The following is a 25,840-nucleotide window of genomic DNA, read 5'->3' as shown; positions in this document are numbered from 1 at the left end:
ATTGTATGTCTTGCAGTTGACTTTAAGGCCAGCAACCTCTAGACTTTTTCTGCTTTCTTTGGAAGATAAAAGAATAAAAATAATTACACACGGCAGATGCTAATCACATTGTTTAATCCACACATCCTGGCAATAAAAACCTAGAAAGACAAGTACATGCTATTTACTAAGCCTTTGTATAGCATGTAAGTTTTCACAAGCACGGTCCCTTCACTCACCTTGATGATTCTGTCATCTCCTCTCACAACCACGTTGCTATGGAGAGACAATTATCATTTAATAGTCTTTAATAGACTGAATCTAAAGTACTGAGCCTAAAGACTTCCCTGGGTCATACAAGTGTGCAGCAGCAACAGTTAACTGATTCTACATGTGCCACTTACCTACCAAGCTGCTGTGCTGATCATTGCTTCTCCTTAGTTTTATTCTCAACAGAATACATACAAACACAAGCAGAAGAAACAACATTGGTGTTAGGTAAGTGGAAAGTATCAGAAGCAGGCTAAAGAGAAAACTAAGTGGAGAATTAAGCAGCTGAATACAGTTTCTAGTGCTGACAAAGAGCTACATGAAGCAGGGTTGCCTTTCACTTCAGTTTAGAGTATGAATACATTCCCTTATGTAATAAGGTAATTTTTTTCAAAAGACCATAACTGTAATTTTGATGGCAGTAAATTTCCACATCCAGATGTGCTGAGGAGATGTTTTTTCCTTGACTGGTTTAATTATCCTCCAGGCAAAGGCTTACAGTAACCTTGCATGGCTGAGCTGAAGCCAGCCAGTGGCACAGTATGGTTGACATAGCAGTGCTGCGGGGAAGCGGTGTCACCAGCAGTGACAGTCACTACAGGCCCAGAAGGGAGGAGTCTGTGTGAGAAACAAGGACAAGGAGAAAGAAATAAATGTAAAGGGGATCTAGAAAATGCGCAGCAGTGGCCTAAGTCAGAAGAACTAAACATCTTCTTAAAAATGGAAGTTTAAAGGAAGCCTCTGATGTATCTGGAAAATACCTGAGTGAGCTGAAAATCTGGAAGAATGACACATGGGAAAGGGAATGAGTTGTTGTGTGGGCTTGTCAAGGTACTTACACATACAGCAAACATTTTAGCTTTGTTGCATTGGAAAAGTGCAGGGTTCAGGGTAGAAAAAGGAGTGAGGTGTGTCTGTCCTTCCAGCCTGTGCATGAAAGAGATCTCCTACCCACTGTGCCCTTCAGCAATGAGTCACAAAATATCACTGCTCATGCTTCAAGCCTGCACCATGGTATGGCCAAGGCCACCTTTGTCACTCCAAGGACAATCAGCTGTTTACAATGGAGATGCTGTGAATGAACCTGAGTCAAAGAATCCCCTATCCATGACTGTGTATTGCTCAGGCTGAAGGACCTCATTCTGTAGAAAAGGGGACTTCAAGAAGCAACTCCTGTGTAACAGATGAGAAAATAATACAGGATTACAAACATCGATGATTCACACCACACTGCTGACCAGTTCGTCTCAGAAAAAAAACCAACCCACTTGAATAATAGAACAAGTAAAACAATTTTTAAGTTTCCCATCTAATTTTGGCATTTTCTGGGACTCCTGAAGTTTACCAGTACAGTCTCACTATTGCTTTTGCATGTCCTGGCAATTAATTTCTTTATTTTACTTTTAAAAATCTGCACAATTTAGCATTCTAAAGGGGTGCATACAGATAAAATTGCCATATGTACTGAAAGAGTAGCCAACCAACACTCACTTTCAGAAAAAGAATAAAATGCCTGTGGTTAATAATCCAGAAACTTGCTGCTTTCACAACAGCTTAATTTCTGGTCAACAGTGTCTCCAACTGACAAAACATAGCCATCATGAAGGAGAAACAAACTTGGTATGAAATCCCATGGGGTACCCCAACATTCTGTGGACCATGAAAGCCACAGTCACAGAGTCACCTGCATGTCCTTTTCTACCCATGGATTAAAACTCCTCAGGACTATCCAGCTTTGAAATCAATAAGATCATAGCACTATAGTGGCAGATACTATTTTTTTTTATTAGCAACAACAAAATCTATATAGAATAGCTTTCTTTTTCAAACTTTAGTGAATAATCCTTGTGATCTTCATAGATGTTGTAGCCTCTCTTCTACTGGGAAACACAACACTGGGAATTTAATTGATGTAATTTCTGTATCTTGGCCCAGTAGCAGGACTATTACTAAAAACTCCTCAAATAAGGATTTTCCAGGAAGGCTTCTGATCTAACTGCAGGTATCAACACCAAAAGACAGATCCTTATTTTTCCCCCAGTTACAGATATTGTCTTCCATGTGGACTGTACCAGAACCCAACATGCACAGCAGTTTTTCCACTTAACTGTAGCACATCACTGTAGTTAAGGAGCTGTAATTGTGTACAACTGGTTAAAAAACTATTATAACCAAACAGATATAATAACTGAAGGAAATATTTATTAGTCATTATTAATAGTCATCTAATGAATGAACAGTGATATAACTATCAATTGTCACAGTCAGTGACAGTAATCTCCAGTACAAATGATGAAATCTTAGTTCTCAGGAACACACATCCTTTTCCCAGCTGTTTCCATCACTTCACTGAGACTGCTTGTAAAGGTTACAAATGTCTGCCTGTCACTTTACCTAGCTGACACCCTTCTGTTTGCCTCCCAAACAGATATGAACTTCCACTTTACTCTGCTTCTGTACCCCTTGTTTATCTTTGCATTCCCTATCTTTTCAGCTTTCTTCCCTCTATCCTCAACACCTGCAGAAACCACCATATTCCTGTAACGCCAGTCACACCTACTATCATTGCATCCAAAAGGAACATGCAATTATTCGTGATATTGCATGCTTGGAATGACAAGACAGACTCTTTGGATTAAGAAACACCTTCGACCCCCTGATGCACATGGTGGCTTTACATATAACTAGAAGAAACCATGGTGATAAGACAAGACTGTACTCAAAGAAGCTCATGGCCAACAGAACCCCTATGCACAGCCAGTCAACAGTAAGTTCTCGCTCAAAAGACCACTGCAAATTGAGTTACGCACTTAATAAGAAATAGCAAAGCTACAGGCATCCCGCTGTAGCTTTCAGACATTAAAGTAAAAGTAATCTTTCATAAATCTTGCTGTTTTCAGCTGCTTGTACACAGAGAAGACCACCTGTTTCATATTATTTTCAGTCCTAAACGTTGGTCTCTTGCATCTCTTGGCATCACCTCCAAGTGTTTTTCATACAGTCTTGCTTTGGGGTTCTGCAGCAGCTGAAGAATGTGAGTTGCTACCCAGTGAGCTGCCAAAACTTCATGTTTCAGAGAAGCTCTTGGAGCTATATTAAGTACTCACTATAGAGAATGAGCGCAGATTGTAGCTGCATGGAAAATGCAGTGACAGAACACACATCCCCTTTCACAGTATAGATATGCTGCTCTCCCGCTCTACAGGAGACACTCGCTATGGTCCTTTGGGAATGAATACAGCCATCTACTAAAGTACTGCTTTGTTTGTTTGTTTGTTAGTTTTTTGTTTAAAGCCAAATGAGGCAAATGATATGTAAGGCCTTACTAATTCCTGAAAAAGCTGTCTGGACTCTGTTTTTCCCTTTTTAGGAAAATGAACTCCCTTAGTCTTTTGCTCATGTATATGCTTTTAATAGGTAACCTTCCTTCTCATAGTTGAATTTCAGCTCCGATATTGCAAAAAAACATTTTTAATAGAACAATAAAGAATTGCTACTCAAATACCTCTTTTCCCAAAACAAAGTGCTGCTCTCTAGTGGAAAATGATTATATGATCTAATTTCATTAGAAGGGACATTTTAAAATTGTCATTTTATCAGTTACAGGCAACCTTAATTCTTAATACGTACTGACATAGAAGATTCATAGGGCAGGTTTGTTTTATTTCGGTCTTTCAGATTGTCCTGTGAGACTTTGGTATTTATTCCTTATGATAAATTTGCTATGCCTTTATATCAATGCTGTAATAACATCCAAATAACCCGCCAAGTATTTATGCATTAAAATATTCATACATTTTCTAATTTGATCCCTTTTAGTTTTTTCTGGTTTTCGACAATATAAAAAACACAGGCCAACTTATCTTATTTTCTCATGTTTTTCCCACATGCTTAATTACTGACAGACTTTTCTAGGGCTGGATACAGTTTTAGCTAACCATTTTGAAAATACAACATTCACCAGTGATATTCACAGAATTTAGGCAAATATGTGGCTACTATGAAAATCGTTATCCTGTTTGCTATGGATTTCTAAGCCATTCCAGTCAGCAAGCACAGTGATACAAAACTGAAGAGCTACCTGTTGCAGTGGTTCTTTCAGCTTATACTGAAACAATGGCAAATAGTGAGACATCAAGGAGTATTTGTCTGAAGGAACCGAATTTTATCCTTGTAGTTAGTTTATAAAATATAGCATTCATTTGCTTGCCTTTTTTTTTAAGCATAGATAAAGCAAAAAAGGAATAAATCTCTAAACTAAATTTCTTCAAGTATCAGAGTTCTAGATTCATTCCCAGCTTCCCATATTCACGACAGGAAACCTATTTAGCACGTGCTTCCTTTTTCTTATCTCCTTGCAGATAAGAGACATGTGTAAAGTAATTTCCTGATAAACATACTAAGAAAGTACTTCATTACTTTTTGGGTTTTTTTAATGAAATGCCATTAAAAAAAAATCACTCCCTGCTTATATATTAGTTGACTAATTAATTTTAACTGAATGTTTGCCTACGTACTTCTTCCACCTTAAGTACTTTTCCCATCAAATACAAATACTATGGGGAGAGAACAGTAATTTACCAAAGGATATAGGTTAAGCAGTCACAGATTGCTAATTACTGTAAACATCATATGTAAAAATTATAACCCTGTTAGGTCTACATCTAGTCTTCTGTCAAAATTACGTAGGCTACATACATATACACACTACTGTAGAACAATGTTACACAGGCTTGCAAAAATGCTCCAGCTGCACACCTCATTCAGGCAGCCCTGCCCAGCTCCACAGCAGGCAGCTGCAGCCCCTGGACATGTGCTTGCCTCTCCTGAATGTTCTTAGCTGTATCGCGCCATCCGTGCAGTCTGCACACAAATGTATTTCACAGCAAATACCTAACCCTCCTACAATTGTCTCAGGAACCAGAGCTTTAGTTACCTTCTCCACTGTCCTCTCCTCCTTCACTTCTACTCTGTCCCATCACTGAAGAGAGAGATACACAGAAGCTCCATGTAAAAATACTGAAGTATTTTTAGAAGTAACTATTCAGCTATTCCTACTGTAGAAAAAAAAGGAGACATGGAAGGATTTTTTTTAATGAACTACACAAAATCCAGAACTACTGATCTTGAAAGAATACAAATTAACATTGTATCTGCTTTGTCATTTCATTAAGACAAAAAGCTTTTGAAGTTTTAGTGCAAGTCACACAGTAAAGTAGTAGTTTCAGTAGACCTGAGGGGGAGGGAAGGAGAAGAGGAGAATTAAAAAAAAAGAAAAATCAAGGATCGGTTTATAAAGAATGACTTATCCAGGAGTTTCTAAGCCTAACAATTAAGGGAAAGTTTACATTTGTTTTAAAACATTAAAAATATGGACAAAATTAGAAACCAGGATATGGATACTCATAGTTAACCAATTGGTTTTAGAAGCCAATTCTTACTTTCTTAAAACATGCCATCAGCAGCACTGATACTCATCAGGTTTCCCATCTCGGGCCACCCACTTGCAGTGGGCCTTGCTGCCTGCCTGCTGCACCCCTGGCTGTGCAGTCCATCCTTCAGACTCTCCAGCAGCTCTGCTATTGTGCACTCAATGCCTGTGTTCCACAGGAGCATGTTCAAAATTTGAAGGGCATCTGGTGATCAAATCTGAAGGATAATACCTAAGTGATCCTATAGCCTAACAGCTAGAGACACTAGCATTAACTTCCCAAGTGTTTTTACTGTACTGGAAGTGCACAAAGAATTCTGAGATATCATAAATAAATCTGTGATGCTTTTCCACGCAAAGACATGTTGGCTGTCTGGGATATTCTGTTCTAAGGCTTCTGCTAGTTATCTAGAAATCTACTAATTTTTCTGAAACAAAATTGTTTATTGAAAATTTACATTAACCTTAGTACTTAATTTCAATCAGCACATTAACTAAAAAATAGAGGAAAATGTGCAAAATTGTATTTACTTTAAAAACTGAAACCTGCAAATTTTAAGCAATACTCCAAAGTTCCATTTCTTTGACCATTAACACTGACTGTTAAAAAAAGCAGTTTATGAGTGAAATCCCAACAGCTAATTCATTTACTGACTGTACAGAAAGCACAAACAATAATTACCAATTGAGAGTGCTCTTGTAAACAATCTATTTTCGGCTGAAATACTTAGGAAGCACAAGCCCTGCTTGGAGAACAAGATGTTTTTATGTTTACTTTATGCAAGATAGGTTTTATATTACATATTCATTTAGAGTGTAAATACCCGAGATTTAAGCCAAATAATTCTCAACTATCTTAACTAAGCTAATGAGGGAGGTGGAGGTGAGGTCATCCATAAATTAATTATGCACAAATATAATGCAATAATAAACAAACACAAAGTTTACATTTTTCATATCTGCCTTTTTATTGGTGTATTAAAGACAATGATAACAGACATAATTTACTGAATAATTTTAACACATACAAGAGAGTAAAACCATTTAAATAGCCGCATTTCACTCTATTTACAAAAGAAAAAAAAAAGGTACTTACTCATTCCAATACAAACTCCACTCATTTACACCTTCAGAAGAATGTTTATTTACAAAAATACCAAGCACTTGGAGTAGAATTTCCTACGATAAAATGAAGTACTTATCCACAAGAAAGGTTTATGGGCTTTCTCTCCATTTAGCCCCTACCTGTCTCATACGTAGATCTTTAATAAGAAATAGAGCTAGACTTCTATACAGACAAATCTGTAAGTGGCAATCTCACTGAGATCACAAAGAAAATTTAAATTCATTCTGAAATTTCTATTGTTAAAAGAGATATAGCAAAATATATATGGCTTTTAGAGCAGATACTAAATGCATTACATTCTCAATCTTTACCCTGCCAAAATCTAGGCAGAGTATCTTAGTATCACCTTGAAAATAAACAATAATTTGGGTATAGCTATATTGAATTTCACATCAGATCTGCTCTGCATGTAGGATGATTTAAAAAATAAACACAGTAGTCCCTTAAGAGTTAAACCAACAGATTTACATTTTCTGAATGCAGCCTTACACATTTCTTTTGGTTGCTACATTAAGACAAACTGCAGCACAAACTCATTCATTTCAGGCGCTAGATCATTCAGCAGCCTGCTTTTACTTCTCTAGTGCACAACTTCAGCTTTTTTCTCTATTTTGTTTCTCTCCAACCTTGACCCGTGTTATGAGCACACTGAATATCCAAACACCGCTGGCAGGAAAACATTAAGATACTTTCTCTCCATAGCACCGGAGTAAATTTAAACATGCTACACTGAAATAATTTAAAAATGTGTATTCATTTTGAACTGTTCTAGTGGGCTAAAGATTAAAATACTTTCAAATTATTTCTCATCCGTGCATGAAAGCAGCTTCCTTTCTATTTCTACTTTATATCTTAAACTAGGTTGTTCAGATGACCTTGCTCAATTATGAAACTTTCCCAAAACTAAGACTGCTGTAAATTATAGATTCCAGCAGTATAACAGCTGCTATAATATGAAAAACTTATATAGTCTTGTAACAGTTTTCCTCAGAATTTAGTAACAGCTTTACAATCTGTATATTCTTGTAGGTACACCCCAAAGAAGAATCCTGGGGAAGAAAACTATTTACTGGATAATAACTTGGGAAAATGAAAAAATAATAAATTCAAGCAAAGATTAAATATTTCAAACATTTAACAGCAATCTTTAGATTTTATTTCAGCATGAATGAATCCGGCTCAGTTCTAGCTTTCTGAACTCTTTCTTCTTAAGAGCTAGACCGACCTCTACAGCTCCTGTTGAAAGGCTATTTCCAAATGGACAAGTTCATAGAACTCTTGCACTTTGTTTTGTTTTTGTTTTCTTTTATTTTTTAAATCAAATCTGAAAACACGTCTAATACTAAGTTAGTAACAACTTCCAAACATTAATATTAACACAAAGATGTACTTCTAGCACATGAAAAAGTCAGCCAAAATCCACTTGAAATTTATTTCCACTCTCTGGTGCAGAGAAGCTGACCCTTTCCAGGTCTGTACTAACAGCTGGTAAAAAAAACCCCACACAGTTCTTTTTTTATAGTATTTCACTTTGCAATTCACAGTTATTGAGACACACAGAAGTGATAATGCATGTTTCCTAACTTAAATGATGCCTTGCTATTTCTTGTTTTGCTATAGTGTATTATGTCCAAGTGCTATGTAACAATGGGAATATGAAATTCATTATTATCAAATATTAGAGGCCTTCTAGGAGGGGTTGATTCTTTGTCTGCTTTGTGCAACAGTTTAAAGAGTCCTGTTCCAATATTCATCGGAATTCCCATGATGATGCACTCAGAAACACCTAGGGAAAAAAAAACAAAAACAAAACAAAAAACCAAAACATGTTGAACATCTAAAAAGTAAAGATTTACAAAACTATTTTCATTTGCCCATTCTGTATGCGTTGTCTATCAAATCTCCTTGAAGCTCACAGAATGTTAGGTGTTGGAAGGGGCCTCTGAAGACCATTTAGTTCAACTCCTCTGCCAGAGCAAGATCACCTAGATATCATCTCAGATCACACAGGAACATGTCCAGCCGTGTTTTGAATGTCATCAGAGAAGGAGATTCCACAACCTCTCTGGGCAGCCTGGTCCAGTGCTCGGTCACCCTCACAGTAAAGAAGTTTTTTCTTAAGTTGAACCTCCTGTGTACTAGTATATGACCATTGCTCTTTGTCGTGTCACTGGGCACATCCCATCCTCCTGACACCCACCCTTTAGATATTTATAAGCATTAATGAAATCCCCACTAAGTCTCTTCTTCTCCAGGCTGAACAGACCCAGCTCTCTTAGCCTTTCCTCATAAGGGAGATGCTCCAGTCCCCTCAACATCTTAGTGACTCTATGCTGGACTCTCTCCTTGTCCTCCTTGAACTGGGGAGCCCAGAGTTGGATGCAGTATTCCAGACATGGAGTCACCAGGGCAGAGCAGACAGGGAGGATAACCTCCCTCGACCTACTGGCCACACTACTAATGCACACCAGGATGCCAATTTCCAATCCACCTCACTATCCAATCATCCAACCCACATTTAAATTTGGCTGTGAGGATGTCATGGGAGACAGTGTTGAAAGCCCTGTTGAAGTCAAGGCAGACCACATCCACTGTCCTCCCCTCATCAATCTATCCAGTTATGCCATCGTAAAAGGCTATCAGATTGGTAAAGCATGAGTTCCACTTGGTGAATTGATGTTGATCACTCCTGACCTCACATGTAAAGACCAAGGCCTCCTCACTAGATAAAACTAAATCCTATGGTTGTCAGATCAGTATGTTATTTAATATGTGATATTAAAATTACAGACAGGAAAAGTTCAACCTAACCTAAGCACCTTCTCTAGCAATGAGAGACCTTCAGAAGGTGTATTTTCAGAGAAGGAACATTTCAGTAGTACAAGATGCCAGACAAAGTTACTTCATTTTCATTCTCTGACTCAGTGCTAAGACTTCAGTCAAATTTGGCCAAGTTCCTCTGAAGCGCTAGCAACTCCCCAGTGAAAGAGGCATTCCACTACTTTACCTATACCACTTCTTGCATTTTCCTAATTCAAAAAGTCCTTGGTCTGAATTTAAAGATTTAGTCTGTCCCAATTATTTTTGAGAGCTATAACATTTTCACAGCAATGTGCTGACACATTTATATTCCAGATCTACTGATGTATACAACTTTTCCAAAGAATGTTCAACATTAAAAGCAAGCTATCAGATATCAGCGTTTTTCTTGGCGTACTATTACGATCCAAATGACACTTTCACACATTCTCATGAGTATAAGAATATTCTCCTTCTTAAACATAAATGTTCAAGAAAAAAACAATAGATACTTGTACCTTTGAATGCACAAAATATGAAAATCCATTTACTTAAAATTCTGGCAAGATTTGATTGATAATTTAAATATTTGTATGAAGATTCAGTATTTTTTCTCTTAGACCACTGCTGCATTTCTGCTACACATTTTCCAACATTATTTACTTAATAATCTTGTGCAAAATAGAATTCTTAGGAATTACTGACTGTATAGTTAGGCCCACTATTTTGTACAGCCCCTAGAGCACACAGATTATAATGGATAAAGGAAATACCTTTCTAACACCTAATAAAATAAAAATTATCTGGGTTTGTATAGTAACCTTGCAATCTGAGCTAACCTCTGAACCATGAAACCTGCATTTAGATTTTTGTGAATTCTTTTCCCCTTGCAATACTTACATGCGTACTACCAGGTGCCCTTCCTCCATACCTCCCTTTCACCTCAAGGACAAAGTAATAGTTTGCAGCATCTGACAGCAGTCAAGTAGAGCAAAAAACATTCGGACAGAACATGCCACTGTAACAACCAAGTGTATGTCCTATATCTGCTCAGATTAATGTATACTAGGAGCTAATGACTGTCATTGCAGGCAGGTATAGATATGGATACAGAAATGGACATATATATGATTGTTGATGATGGCAGAACAACTGCCAGGACAGCACATGCTGCTTTAATGACTACTGAAGCCTCCTGCAGTGCAATGTCTTATAACACTATCAGTTATAATCCACTGCAGATCTAATTATCTGGCTGCTCTCACTTCCAGCTGGAAGAAGATAGGTAGAGATGAAGGCAGTTGCTTCCAGACCATCTCCTCATAAATGAGTATCACAGCCATGATGTGTTGCTGTCAGTTCTCACTCAAGTTTGAAATGAGAGTGCTGTTGGTTAGTCCTTGGGAAGAGGATAGAAAGGTAAATCAACTTTATCTCTAAGCAGCAGCGTGCAGATCGTAACACTTCCTACTGACCCTACTTCTACAGTGGATGCTATTGGAACTGGATGTACTTTTCTACTCTAGTTTCAACCCACTCTGACCACTGAAAGGTGGCATCAGCAGTTCCCAAAAGAAAATGCTTGTCTTTATGTAGGTAAAGTAGGAATCAGCTGTTCCTCATTTTGTCTAAATGTTGTCTAAAACTACACCCACACATTAAGGAGAAACACTGATTTGAGATGCCATTCAGTTCAGCACCTATAGTTGATTTTGGGTACATTCTAATTTTCCTTGGCAATCTTTATAATCTTTCCTTCCTGGAGATGCAGAACCATAAGTGTGTAAGAGTCTTTTCATAGCAATTCAAAGAGATAACTAGTGATGACCAGGTCAGGCAGCTGCACAGCACTTTTTCATACAAGCAACCCCACTATCATCTCTTCAGTTTTGGAAGACAGACAACAATTTTAGGTTTTGTCCACTCCATTTCCTTATTTGAACTAAAACATTTATATAGAAGGCAACATGAAAAGGTCTTTGGTTTTCACATTACTCAAAACAAGATTTTACCAGCTCAGAGGGGAGTGAGAAAACATTTTCTTTTCTTTACTGTCCAGGATGGAATCAGTCTCCCATAGGATCTTTGCTTTAATCATGGCCAAATAACAATTAGGAAAGAAAAAAAAAGAAGGAAAAAAAGGAAAAAAAAAAAAAGACAATCTCACTCATGGGGAATACTGGACAGCCAGAGAGTGGCAGAATTCTTAAAAAACAAATACTAATAAGAATGTTTCTAACAGATTCCAGCAATTCAGAAAGTACAGTCTACATAGCACTGTTTGAAATTGATGACACTTTCTAAGACCACCTAGAAATACACACAAACTAGTAAATGTTAACATAATACATTAATATTTTTATACTTCATTAGCACCCAGCAACTCCAAATGAATACCAAATGGGGTACTAGATTCCTTAATCAGCTCTACATGAAGACACACAAACTTTCACAACTGAAAAAATAGAACTACTGATAGTAGGACAAATTTCCTGGTATTTCACTGAGCTATGTAATGAGAAGTAAACCCAAATTTCTAAAAGTCTATTTTAAGAAACATACAACATTCAAGATCTCTGATTGAGATTAGTAGTAGAGAAACATCCACCAAACTTCTAGGATCAGTATTTGATCAGCCTCAGACTTGAAGTTTTTGACACATAAGCTGAACCAAGAGCTTAACAAGGGCAAAAATCCAATTCTTTGAAGAGGTTTACAGATGCTGGGTCACGATCAAAAATTGCAACAGAATTCGCAATACCTACCACAAACTGAATCCTTCTGTCCAAAGTAGGCAGCATCAAAGAGATGGTCTGCAGTCTTTTCAAATGAAGCCAGCATCAACACACTTTCCTTCATTTTTGCCAGTCCAAACCTAGTAATGCCCAGCACTTCACCCTTAATTGATGGAAAAACCCAAAGAAAAACTGTCACAATAGTGGCTGGAAGTCAGTTATGTTTGCTAAAGCAGCAAATCAAGTGAACAAGAGAAATGTAGTTTTTATCCTAATAAGCATGTGAAATGAGTAGTAAATAAAAAGATTACTATTGACAACATAGCATTGTTGTAATATGCTGCTTCACAGTTAAGCATCCTGAAGGTTAACAGTTTGGCGGTAATCAATATTTAAGTAGAACGAGAAGTTTCATACGTAACAAAAGTTGTTACTGAAAGTTAATATATATTTTTTTTAAGCATGAATACTGGAAAGAAAGAAACATGGCCATAAGGTAAAACACAGAATTATAAACTAATTGTGGAGCTACAAAACTCAGTGGGTCTCTGAGAACACTATGCTGAAGCTACTGCCTATTGTCTACTGCTAAATCTGACTTCAGCTGTCAGTAAATTACAGATGTTAAATCTTCATTTTTTCACTCTCCAGAAAAGAAGTAATTAGCTTTTAAAACTAACTTGGTTTATTTCTGCCTCTGTTTCTAACAAACATCCTGATTATAACCAACTGTGTTCAGAAGCACAAGTAAGAAGTACAGACAAAAGAGTGCATGCTAGGAGCCCAACAAGTGTAAAACACTGCACTCTGATGCCCTTTTCCACTATTGTGCTGCAGCACTACATGGCCATCCCTGGGGACTGCTGCAGCTCAGTACAACAAAGCCCTACCGTTTTGGGAGAAGTCAGAACTCCTTCATCTGTTTTACCCAAATTAAACCTTTGCACTCTGGCAGGCAAAGTGGAAAATCTTACTTCACTAAGTGTACTCAAATCTAAAAAGTGTGAAGGAAAGAAAGTCAATCAATAAAGAACAGATACAATTTTCTACTAAGAAGTTCTGGAAGACTGTTCATACTCTACATGTAATCTGATTCCATTTGTAACGTCTGTATCCTTTGACTCTCATATATGGTGCAGCTGCTATGAACCACACCCGTTGTGGTTTTCTGCACAGCAAGCCTTAAATTGCATGCATGGTTACCCAAACAGTGTATTTTCATACCACAACTTTTAGGATTCCTATTTCCAATATAAAATTATGATTTCCTACTCATTATATCAACTTGTTTTCAGTCAAAATAGACCATCTCCCTCCTACCTCCAAGAACTACATTAATTAAGCATTTTGTTTGATATACAAATAACAGTATTTGGTCAATATAACTTAAAATTCTTTAAACCTATAACTGACTTCCAACTCCCTAGCTCACCCCTCCTTCTCAAACGTGGTAAAATTAATTCGTACAAACAGGCCCATGTAACATTTAGAAAAAGCAGAGTACAAACCTTGTACGTCATTAGGTCAGACAGCAACATAACATGTCTCCTGTCAATGCTCATACCATGGTTCACCATTGTATACTGAATCTCATTGATAATGGTTGTCCGAGCAGCTTCAATTCCTAGTGTCTTCTCTACCTACACAAGAGATTGTTAGATTAATGAAGAACCAAATGCTTGGAGCAAGTATATTCCTGGAACAAACACCATCTGATGTCAGATGGTGTCCATTTATATTACTACCCTTTCGCATTTCTCCACTTTAAAAATATTTTTAGAAAAAACTTCTTTGAAATGCACAGTGCTGCCAGTTGAATTATTCTCTTGTGTTAATGCATTCTGACAACTATTAGTGAAATCAAGCTTGATTAGGTATCAACTGCTGCATCTGAGCACAAACAAGCACTTGCAATAAAAATACTATGGGAAAAGCCCACAGTACCCATTTGAACATTACCTCGTAAGTGTTGTTAGAGGATGTTTTTGTTCCTTTCACTCCGTGAGTAGCCATAACAGCTCGCAGATTATCACCTTCAACTAGAAGTTTATATTTTTCCTTTCCACTTTGTTCATCGATATGAATGACAGCTCGGGAAACCTCTGGTATACCTTGCACTACAACCTTAACAGAACAAAAAAACCTAGTAACTTTGACGTGTACAGTAATGCAGTATAAAAGGGTAACCGTTATCAGCATTCAAACCTATTTAGAAGCCCCAGTCTTTGAAGTAAATGCTTAATTTAAAAATATATGAAATAAGATTTCCTGCTTTTAAATACACTAGTGTAAATGTGACATTCACACTGTATTATAAACTTTAATCACTATCTGTATTTTATATTTTATGCCAGTTATCCTCACACTCAAGCCTGGGTCTCTGGACAGTGGTAGAACCCCACAACTGAAAGGGCATCCTGCCAATAATAAGATGCACTTATCAATATTTTTTAAATCCAAAGTAGACAGTCTTTCCTCACAGAAAGTGGCAAAAATGTCAGATATTGTCATGTGGTTCAATTCTGGATGCAGCTGGAAGAACATGTAACTATTTCATACAACTGCTGCACTCAAAATGCTTCAGTAAATGTAAGGAAAGTATCAAGAAATCATTTTTATTTTAAAGATTAGTAACTGAGGCTTAGTTTCATCTGTAAAGCAGTAGCATCACAATCCAAGAGTTATGTACGCTGATTACCTTCTTTGTCAATACTGACAAGAATAATTCTGTCTTCCCACCATGGAACCCCAATTATCACTGATCACCTCCCACAGAAGCATGAGACAGCCTTTGTTTTTACCTTTGGTAGTTCTTCCTTCAGGGACTGCAATACATAATACATTGAACTCTTGCTATTTTCACGAGGAGTCACACATACAACTGCTTCTCCATGGACAGCAACATCCCCAGGCTTTACTCTGAGTTTGGATATGCAAATAGAGTAGCGCACAGTCTCTGCATTCACCTGTGGCAAAAGTCAGCCAGAAAACATTAGGGTATCTCTCTCAACATAAATATATCTGCTCAAATACATGCAGCAGTCCTTCAACAGAATATAAAAAAGTAGACTGTAGAACAATAAACAAAAATTTTTACTCTTATAAATTGCATGAAATACTATCCTCTGCTGAGGGTACCAGCCTATATGTTAACTAACAGACAGAAATGCCATCCTTGTATTTAGCAAGACACCAAGAAATAAATGTATATTCTTATTTCCAAGTCAAGGAAAAATTACCTACTTCACAAAGGAAAAAAAGACTGAAAAAAATTTCCAGATGTAATGCAGTCACAGGACATCCTTCATTCACTTTCTTTTTTTATCTTCCACTGGCCTGATTTCTTCTTCTAAGACAGGATTAAGAGACTCTTTGGAACTTACCCGAGGTATATTATACGTAAGAACTGAACAACTCACCTCTAATCTCAGTAGTCTAATGCGCTCTAAAGATAGCTTCACTAGGATGAAACAATCATCTGGAAGAAACACTTCCTCAATGTATTCTGAAATCTTTAAGAGATAAGAACAAAACAGTCAGCATCTGAAAATGGATAAAATGCCCCACAGCAATTGGATAATATTTACATTTAAAGTATTGGCAATGGTGCATTTTTTTCCTACCTCTCCTAATAAAGTTTTCTCAATTCTTCCCTTAACCAGACGGGCAAAATCGGGATCATCATCTTTGTCCAACTGTGCTGTTATAATAGGGGTACTACAAAGAATAAACACACAAGAAACCCAGTTATGAAATAGCTCAGCTAGGTTACAAATGGCAATTTGCATTACAGCTTGCATTATGGAACCTATCTCATCATCTAGGTAGTATTTAATAAAACAGAGACCTTCAACTTCCTCAGGCACATTTAAGAAAATTATTGTTTGTGTACTTCAGCTGGCAAAACCAAGTATAAACACTGGAGATTACAACACAACAACTAGTGACTATTTTCATGGTATACACTAATCTAGTATTACTTAAGTATGGCTAGGAATATGTATGCTTCAACTACCACTAAACATCAGAAAGTTTCACAATATGAGAGACACACTTAACAGAATGTTAAACTTTGTAAGTAACCACTTTATGTCATTTGATTTTCAGAAAAATACAACTTGTGTCTTCTCTGACTCTAAGTATCACTTAGCTGAAAAGACATTAGATTTTTCTTGTTTGTGTATTCCACAAATTTAATGTGGTCTAGTGTATTACAGGGAAATGCTACCACATACTGCAAATTTATTAATCAGGTTTCACTTCAGTAAAGGGAAAAAAAACAAAACAAAACATTAGTACCTAATAGCCTTTGAAGCATTAATGATTTCTTTGATTCTTGGCACACCCAAAGTAATGTTCATTGAAGCAACGCCAGCAAAATGGAAAGTCTTCAGAGTCATCTGTGTGCCAGGCTCACCAATACTCTGTGCACAAAGAGCTCCTACTGCAGAACCAGGTTCCATCTGTGCCCTGATAAATAAATTCACACATTAAAAAAACACAGAAGGAGACATAGAACTCAAACAGGCGTAAAATCCTGAGCAAGCAAAGACAAACTATTTGGGTAGATAAATGAGAAATCTGTTTTGTGGGGTTTTTTTTAATTAATTAACTAACAGAAGAGAGGTCAAAAGGTCACCAATACTCAAGCCCCTGATCTCATGTGAGGAAAGAAGATGCCCTGTCATACAGGCATTCACAGATGCAGTTTAAGATTCATAACCAAACACAAAACACTTGCCGCCTTCTTCCTAAGCATCAAGCAGTAGATTCAAGATTCCCTATTCAGGTAAATCCCATACACTAATATTTCCAAAACTCCCCTTCATATGTTTAAGCATGAGGGACCTTTATTAAGTCTTCTTTAAGAAATTATTATGCAGATTACTTTTTAATCAGAACAAAATCCAGACATTAATGCCTTCTTGTTCTCATTTTATTCAAAAGCCCTATACTGATGACCTACTTGCCCTTCAAGTTATGTACATAATGGGCTCATTCCCACATTTAACCCATTCTAAAACTTATATACTTGGAGAACTAATTGTCCTTACAGGGCAAAAAATGAAAGACACTATGCTATGCAAACTCAAAATAAGAAATGAGAAGTAGTTTACATTCTTTCTCCCCTACAATTTTGTTCAATTAGAGCCTTTCCAAGGGTACTATCTTTCAGTTGTCAGATCAGCATAATACACTGTGCTACAGTAAAATAGGCAATTCACATTTAATAATATGTACGACAAACATAAGCAAGTAATCCTGAAAAAAACCCATTAAGTGGAAAACGTAACTGCTTTAAAATAGTTAAGATTTTAACATATAAATGAGTTTTCTTGAGAAAGAAAAAATACTAGTAAACAATTGATGCAGCTAAGCATGAGGCCACAAATCAGATGTCACCAATGGCTGCAAACCTACGAACAAATCTAAGGAGCCTACACAAATGAAACAACTCTCACTGGATAATAAGAGATGAAAACATACACACTATCACTGTCTTGCTGGAAACAAAGAAAAACAAACAAGTGCATAACAGATTCAAGAACATGTTAGCACGAAGTCTGACATAACTCTTTACAAACTGTGTAGATCAAGAATAAACATAAAAATTCACATGGATTTAAAACCAATCTATTCATTTTGCATGGACTCTTTGGAGATTTGGAACAACCTCCTGCAAGATGGGGAGGAAGGGAACATGTCTGCCTTCACAAGCCCACCTGCAGGTAGCAATGCTTTTTTTTTTTTTTTTGCAGTCTACCTTTGGCAATATTTATATCATTAAGGCAAGTGTTTCTTATTCTTTTTTTGTACTACATTCACAGCAGAACCAACACACAGTAAAAATAACAAAATACACTCCTAGATTGCAAACAATGCAATAAATACTGAATTGGGGGTGGGTAGGATAAACTGAGAGAACGTAACAGACTAAGGACTTACCTCATATATTTGTCCCTACAAGTCTCTAGAAACTTCTCTAGCTGTGTTGGAGTAATCCTATCCAACTGATATAAAACTCGTGGCTGAAGAGAGAACAGAACAGTTGGAAAAACAATAGCTTATGAAGATTTAACATAGCTACATAATAAGTTCATTGCAAATATTTACCTCTGTTGTGCCGTTGTCATTAATGCCATACTTGTCCCTAGTTTTTTTTATCTTCTCAGAAACCCCTTTGATGAATTTTTTAATTTCCTGAAATTACATTAAAACAACAGTAAGCAAAGACATGTTCCTCATATTGAAGTGTTCAGCAGTAAGTTATTTGCTTAGAGCTCCAAATGGTATGTTTACAGTAATAAATTAACAATGCACAATATGAAGAGAGGAACATCAAAACTTACACACAGACATACACTAGAATTTAGCAAACCAGATTCACTCTTGTGTGACCACAAATTAGTAGCAGTACATGAGGAATATGGTCCACACTGAATAAAAGCATCCTTCCTGAGCGCACACTGAAAATTTAAGAGATTGGACTTTGGTTGATCCTTCCGTCCTACCACTTACCGAAACTGGTTCTACCATCAAAAAATAATAATAAAAAAAATCTCAACATTCTTATTTTCTGTGTATACTGACACACGTTCTCACTCATTTCTCAGTATTCAAAATAACTCAAAATGGAAAGACTGTGGAAAGAGAGGAAGTACACAAAGGACATCTGCTAGATAGATTTCAAGATTCAAGATGTACTTTATTTGGGTGGAATCACGGAATCACAGAATCTTAGGAGTTGGAAGGGACCTTGAAAGATCATCTAGTCCAACCCCTTTGCCAGAGCAGGAAAAACCTTTAAATTGATAAATACATGTCAGTCTCTACCTAATGTAGTTGTATTGGGTTTTCTGTGAGGGGTTTTTGGTTGTGTCTTTGGTAATGGGGGAAGGGCTATGGAGATAGCCCTTTCAAGAAGCTACCTGAAAAGCTCCTCCTTTTCCTTTGTCAGACCCACCTCTGACCAGGGCCAAGCCAATCAGCGCCCCTGCAAATTCATGTATTTAAGGGTGATGCAGGGCATGCCTCACTCTCTGGCACCCGCCCTGACCAGTGTGGTCCCAGGTGTGAGTGGTGCGGCCCTGGTCTTGCCCAGCTGGGCTTGGCCAGCCCCGACCACAACTTAAGCTTAAGACCTGCTGCAGCTTCATCCCAAAAAAAAGAGAGAGAGCTAGGATCTCTAGAACCATCAGAAGAGACCTGCAGCAGAGAAAAGAGTGGGGTCTGAGAAGAACAACTTTGAAGAACACCAAGGTCGGTTGAAGGAAAGAAAAGAGAGGGAGGAGGAGGACGCAGAACCCACATTCCCCCTTTGCAACCCGTGGCGAGAGCCAGGTGGACTGGCCTGCAGCCCGTAGAGTTCACTGGTGGGGCAGGGCCCCGGGAGCAGTGGCTGGGCCCGGGGAAAAAGCCACGACTCCGGGCAGTGTGTGCTGGAGCAGTTTGTGTGTGAGGGAAACTGCAGCTGTGGGTAGACCCATATGGGACTTTTGAGGACATTTTCCCCTATGGAAAGTGGGGGGCCATGTGGAAGCAGAGAGAGACACTCGGCTGAGTATTCCTACTCCTGAGGAGCACATGCGTGAAAACCGCACTCCCATCCCCCTGTGCCCCAAGGCAAAGGGGGAGGAGGGAGGTGAAGAAACTGAGAACAAAAGCTGAGCCCGGAAAGAAGGGAGGCGTGGGGGGAAGGTGTTTTTTGACTTTAAGATCTGGTTGTATCTCCCATTGTTCTACTCTGATGTTGGTAACAAATTAAAATTGTTTTGTTTTTATTCCTTATTATGAGTCTGTCTTTTGCCTGCGACCTGTTTAAGTGGTGAGAAGTCCTCCCAGTTCTTATTTTGACTAGCCCTTTTGGGGTCATCGTGGTGCTCAGTTATGCACTGGGCCTAAACAAGGACAGTAGTACATATAACTGCACTGTGCTGTGGAGAGGTCTTGCAGATAATTGCATTTAACATATAGTAGTACGTAAGTCTTTCACTGTCTTATCAGGTTACCCAAAAGTAGTTCTAGCAGTTTTCACTCTAACATAAATTGTTACTGTCAGAAAAATATCCAACATTTCAATTAAACATCATCTGGGTGGACGTTTAAACATCACTATGGACGTAGATACGTACACTTGAAGTGATGAAATTAGAGGACCACAAATAAGCTCTTCTGTAAGAGTAGACTCAGTGCAAGTCATTACCATGACAGTGTTATCAAAATATGAACAAAATGCAAGAGGAAATCTTTCTCACCTACTTCAACAATGATTTAAGAAAGCCTCCATGAGGAGTGAATAGTTTGACTTCTAGAGTTCTTTTAAACCCTTTTGACCCCATTAGTCCTGCCTGACAACCAGGATGATATCATCACCTCTTCTTCACTCAGCACGGGATTTTTTCCAACCACTGCAGTAGCTGGGCACTGAAAATTACTTGCAAAATTGAGTAAATATATGAGTAACTGCCTTTTAAATTCTTCTTATTATTAGTATTATTTACAACTGAACTCACAAATCATTAACAAAACCTTTCTATTACATCCTAGCAGAATCCTCAGATTCTCAAAATCACAACATTTTTACTGGTATTCAAGGTATTTTCAGACCATACATTATTTTATGTGAATACTAAAACAAAGGTCAAATTAAAGAACCAACAACAGAAGCGTGCTGCTAGAATGGATGCTTCGAGTTGTTTCCTCACCTGGATGACACCAGGATGCATTGATACATTTCTGCCCTGCAGTAAGTCATATTAATTCACAGATTAAATACTCTGCCATTTTAAAGGTTTTTGACCCTGAAATCTTTGCATAGGATTGATAATTTTATTTTTTAAAATAAGTGTTAAGTAATAATGTGGTATTAGAAAAACTAATATTTTTAGTAAGAGTGCATTAAAAAAAGGAAATATTGCAGGACTTGCAGTAGATCACCCAGAACACTAGATCTGGAGGAAAAAAACCAAACTAAAATAAAAAAACATTAAGGAGAGATTTTTAAAGTAATTCTAATCTTGAAAGATGCTTCTTTTGTGGAGGGGCAGAAAAGGAGGATTGGAAGGGGAAGAAGGCAGGAGGTATAACACTAACTTCTCCTTCCAGAACACAGAAGACTAAGTTCTCTTAAATTTTCACCTACTTACATGAAACCCAGGGACAGTAATAACCACCACACCAATACCAACTTCTCAAAAGAAGTTTTCAGACTGGCTGAAGATTTAGTCATGTGGCCATATGCAGAAAGTCTACAATATGGCAGACCTATGACCAGAACAGCATTGAACTGCAAACAGCATTATGGCAAACAACGTATTGCCAACCTTTCCTCTTTGACAGTCCCTGAGTACAAAAATACTTAAGAAAAAAAGAAAATCTCCAGCATACTACATTGTTAAGTATCATTCTGAATTGTAAAAATAAAGTAATCAAATGATATATTATTTCCATGCACTAGAGCCAAAAAGGTGAGAAATAAATCTCTGAAGAGATTAATTTTTCATAGTCAAAATTTTTATTCATGCACAGGAACTGTAAGAGGAAACAACCCATTCCTCTCAGCATTCAATTATCTCTTGGCAGTTTATCAAAACTATGGATCAATTTATGCTACAAAGAAAATGTAGCTCACTCTTTGCTGAGTCTGTCTCTCTCTATGGATTTACCATCTTCAGTGCAACACTGTCCTCTATGAGGACAACTATGTAACTTCCAGAGGGAGCTCAAGAAACTGTTGGTTCTTTCAGATAGTCTAAATCTTTCAAGTCTTTTAGTCTGGACCTGTTTAACAAAAAGGCACCAGAAACTGACTCAGTAAGCTCTGGCTCAATGTGGGCCTTGTCAGCTCCTACAGAGCTGCTGTTCAGTCAAAGTAGCAGTCCAGGGTACAAAGCCTAGCCACTCTGGTGGTTGCATTACGTTTCCCAGCACTTAAGCTAGTGGGATCATTTATATACGTGAGGCACTGCTTATGTAAGTATCCTCACAGTTTAAGAAGCCCCCTGAAATGCAGAGTGGTACAGACAATCCCACATGAATCACTGACAATCCATTCAAATTCAGGCAGTCCCATTAGGTCAGCTCTACATCTCCTGGCATGGACTGGCTGTGTGCTGACCATTTTCCATGTTTGCACCACAGTCCCCAATACTCATATTCTATCGTCTCCAAAGAAACACAGAAAAATTATTGTTTTCAATTGTGAGGGTTTCTAAAGATTCTCCCAATTCCAATTAAAAGAAAACCTAAATTTTCTCTTCAACTGTATCTTAATATACTCAAATACGTTAAAATATTAACACAATTGAAACTGTGCAAGCCAAAAAACTGCATTTCCATTGGCTGAATTCCTTCCAGTGAGGGCAGAGTGTGGGCAGGATGAACGCTAGTCAGTTTGAAAAAGGCTATTTAGATATACTGTTTTCTGGACAAAAGAGGATAAGCCCATTATAGATAGATATATATATACTCTGGAAGGGAAAAGTGGAGGATAGGTTAGGAAAACATAAGAAAAACATGCTAATATCCCTAAAGGTTGAAAGAACGAATTTTAGAAAGGAAAGTCACGTACTTCCTCAAAATCCTCAAATTTAACTATGGATATTAATTAATGTGTCATAGTTTTCACTGTTAAAAAGGAATTGGGATAAATTGTTGTGATGAAGACCTACATTATAATTTAACAAGCAGTAATGGATATATTCTAATCAGTTACTTTAGCACTATGCACGCATCTTTAGCTAAAAAGCACTAACATTAATGCTCACGCAGTGCACACACATGCTACAATTACCTCATTATACTTTTCATAACCTGTCTCAGTTAATGTCTTCAAGGATGAACAGAAAAAAAAAAAGAAAGAAGAAAATGTAACAGTATCCAAAACTCAAGATATTTAAGTTAAACTAATTCCTTTAAGGTGATGCAGCCATATCTGTGCTTCTGAAATTATTAGCAATTATTTAGATTTTCCTGAGTTTATTACAAAGATGTACACCTCAAAGAACAGCTTCATCTTCAAACTCTGATATTAGTATATTGCATATTTTTTTTCCTTCAGAGATGCAGCAGAGATTTACAGCATATTTCAAGGATGGATATAATTATTTTGCCAACTCTGCTCTAGCAGCGGAATTGCAAATCAGGTTTATAAACAACTGCTTACTAGTTTTGTCACTCTCTGCTTTGAAGCACTCTGAATTATTAAAAAGAAACCCTTCAAAAGCACTAAATTTATGCTGTTCTCATCACTAACAGTAATCAGAAGGTTCATCAAGGTAATAGCTTTATGTGTCCACAGGCAGCTTAATTCTACAGTTTTTATCACTGTCTTCCAAAGTAGTCTTAAGTGTGGCTGCTCTCATGAATATTAAAATTGCTTAATACTCTTTCAAACAAATTGACTTTTACAATTCAAGGTGCAAGCACTCATGTGAACATTCACCATCCTTAAAAGATATCTAAGTATTCCTCAGAAGGTAAGGCCTGAGCAGCAAAACACTTCACATGACAGAATTTTTTTGCTGGGTTAATATCATCGGAAAGCAAGGTAAATAGGTGTAAGTGTAGAGCTGGTGTTTCTGTTACAGGAAAACAAAGCAAAGGAGCAAACCCAGTTATTCAGAAACTTGATAATATGAAAACATACACAAAAAGAATAGTGTATGAGACTCAGCTCTAGTAGTTTCTTGCTCATAGACAATAAGTTTTATTTAATTTCTGATGTCTAATTACTGTGCCATCTTTCTACAGAGAGAAATTCCAGCAAGATCTCTCAGGTCAGCAGCACCTTCTACTCAAAAAATCACTAGGATTTTTCTCTCATTCCTAGAGTTCCTGTGGTAGATGTGAAAAACTTCTATAATAAGAAAATAAAATTACTAGTCCTTCCTCCCAGCCCTGTAAACATACATGAATATACTGAACATACTACTCCTGCTACTAATGCATAGAATTCAGCTATTACTCCTACAGATTGATGAAACCATTTAAGTTCATTTCCTTGATTAATAAGGAAAAAGTAAATCACAACGTCATAAGGAAGTGAGAAAATTACCTGCAGAAAACTGTCTCGGCAGCAAAGAAATTCATTCTTCTTCATGATGGACTCAGATGTTAACACCAAATCATTTTTACTAAGGGCTGGTTCACTTCGGCATGGATACACAGCCTTCAGGAAAAAAAAATACTTTTTCACATAAAACTTATGCACAAAAACTTTATTGCAAAGACACAGAATATAGACACAACTGATTAACAGCATTCCTTATTTTTTATTTTCGTGGGGTTTTTTTTGGTGAGTTTGTTTGTTTGTTTGTTTAGGTTCTTGGGAGGTTTTGGGGGTGGTTTGTTTTTTTTTTTACTATATAATACCAGACTATTGAGAAGAGAAGGTCCACATACACTTCTATTTACTTATGTAAATCTAAAGATACACACACAAACATTCCTAATTCTATCAACTTATTACACGCAGAGAATTACAGAAATCTGAACAGTCATTTCAGCAAAAGGCTTTTATCTTGGAGCAGTGGGGAAGAACAAACAACAACCAACCAATCCACAAAATCAAAGCCAAACAATACCATTCTACAAACATCACAGTGTGACCAGAGTTATTCAACAACACATCAGGCCTCTGACCTAAGAAGCAGTTCAACACAAAGAACATGCATGTCTCGATTTAATAAGGGATTACTTAGTGTAGTAAGTACCCAACTAAGCCAGTATTAATTTATCTAGTGAGTTGAGTATTAGGCCCTAGAACTATGTCTAAAGCACAGAATAAAATTCTCTTTTTCACATCTTATACACAGTTTGGTCCCAGTTGCTCTGTTCTAACATAAAAATATCTATAAATCTCAGCATACACATGCTAAGAGACTGACCAGGACCACTCAAAAAGGTAATTTAAAAGCACATTCTTCAACTGAACAGTTCTACCCGTAATTTATTACTTCCTCCTACGTGCTTAATAGTTTTTTCACATCTTCCAAAAAAGATTTCAGTAATCCTTACTCTGATATTGTCTAGAACTCGCTTGAATTCTAGCGGTTCATCCTTCCCTTCCATGGCTGCAGGATCCAAGCCATCTCCTCCATAAATAAACTGTATAATATCACCAGTAGAACTTCTAACTGTCAGATCATATTGCGAGCAAAGATCTTCAAGTGATTTTACCAGCCTCCTCTGAAATGGGAAGAGTGAAAAGAAAAAAGAAGTGCAAGAAAAGTCAATGGGATCTTTTAAAAAATAGCTATTGATTGGGATTACAAAAGTATAGGAACTTGGGAAATAAATCTGACAGTCATTAAAATAGCTTTTCATGCCTGCTAAGTCATACACTATACCTAGGGCTTTACTGTACATTCCCCAGAAAATGAAAGCCAAAAATAATAAAATTTAAAGCAACAACACAATTCTTCACATTTCTAAATTCCACCATATAGGAAACTTAACACAAAGCTGCAAATAGATACATATGCATATATATATATATGT

The 25,840-nt window shown here is 37.1% G+C and overlaps 1 protein-coding gene across 1 annotated transcript; it reads right to left on the bottom strand.

The window, feature by feature from the left end:
- Positions 1 to 8,426: 8,426 nt before the first annotated feature.
- On the bottom strand, positions 8,427 to 25,528 carry LOC104545336 (DNA-directed RNA polymerase III subunit RPC1-like; the record flags this gene model as incomplete). The annotated part of the gene is made up of 12 exons (XM_010190447.1): positions 8,427 to 8,592; positions 12,371 to 12,503; positions 13,849 to 13,980; positions 14,300 to 14,464; positions 15,142 to 15,306; positions 15,760 to 15,852; positions 15,964 to 16,057; positions 16,640 to 16,810; positions 18,287 to 18,369; positions 18,455 to 18,541; positions 24,396 to 24,509; positions 25,358 to 25,528. Coding segments are annotated over 12 exons (1,557 nt in total), but the record flags the coding sequence as incomplete, so codon positions are not given.
- Positions 25,529 to 25,840: the final 312 nt, after the last annotated feature.

Source organism: Mesitornis unicolor, unplaced genomic scaffold, assembly GCF_000695765.1.
Source record: "Mesitornis unicolor isolate BGI_N332 unplaced genomic scaffold, ASM69576v1 scaffold12678, whole genome shotgun sequence".
Taxonomy (NCBI): domain Eukaryota; kingdom Metazoa; phylum Chordata; class Aves; order Mesitornithiformes; family Mesitornithidae; genus Mesitornis; species Mesitornis unicolor.
This window is presented reverse-complemented; position numbering and strand designations above follow the sequence as displayed.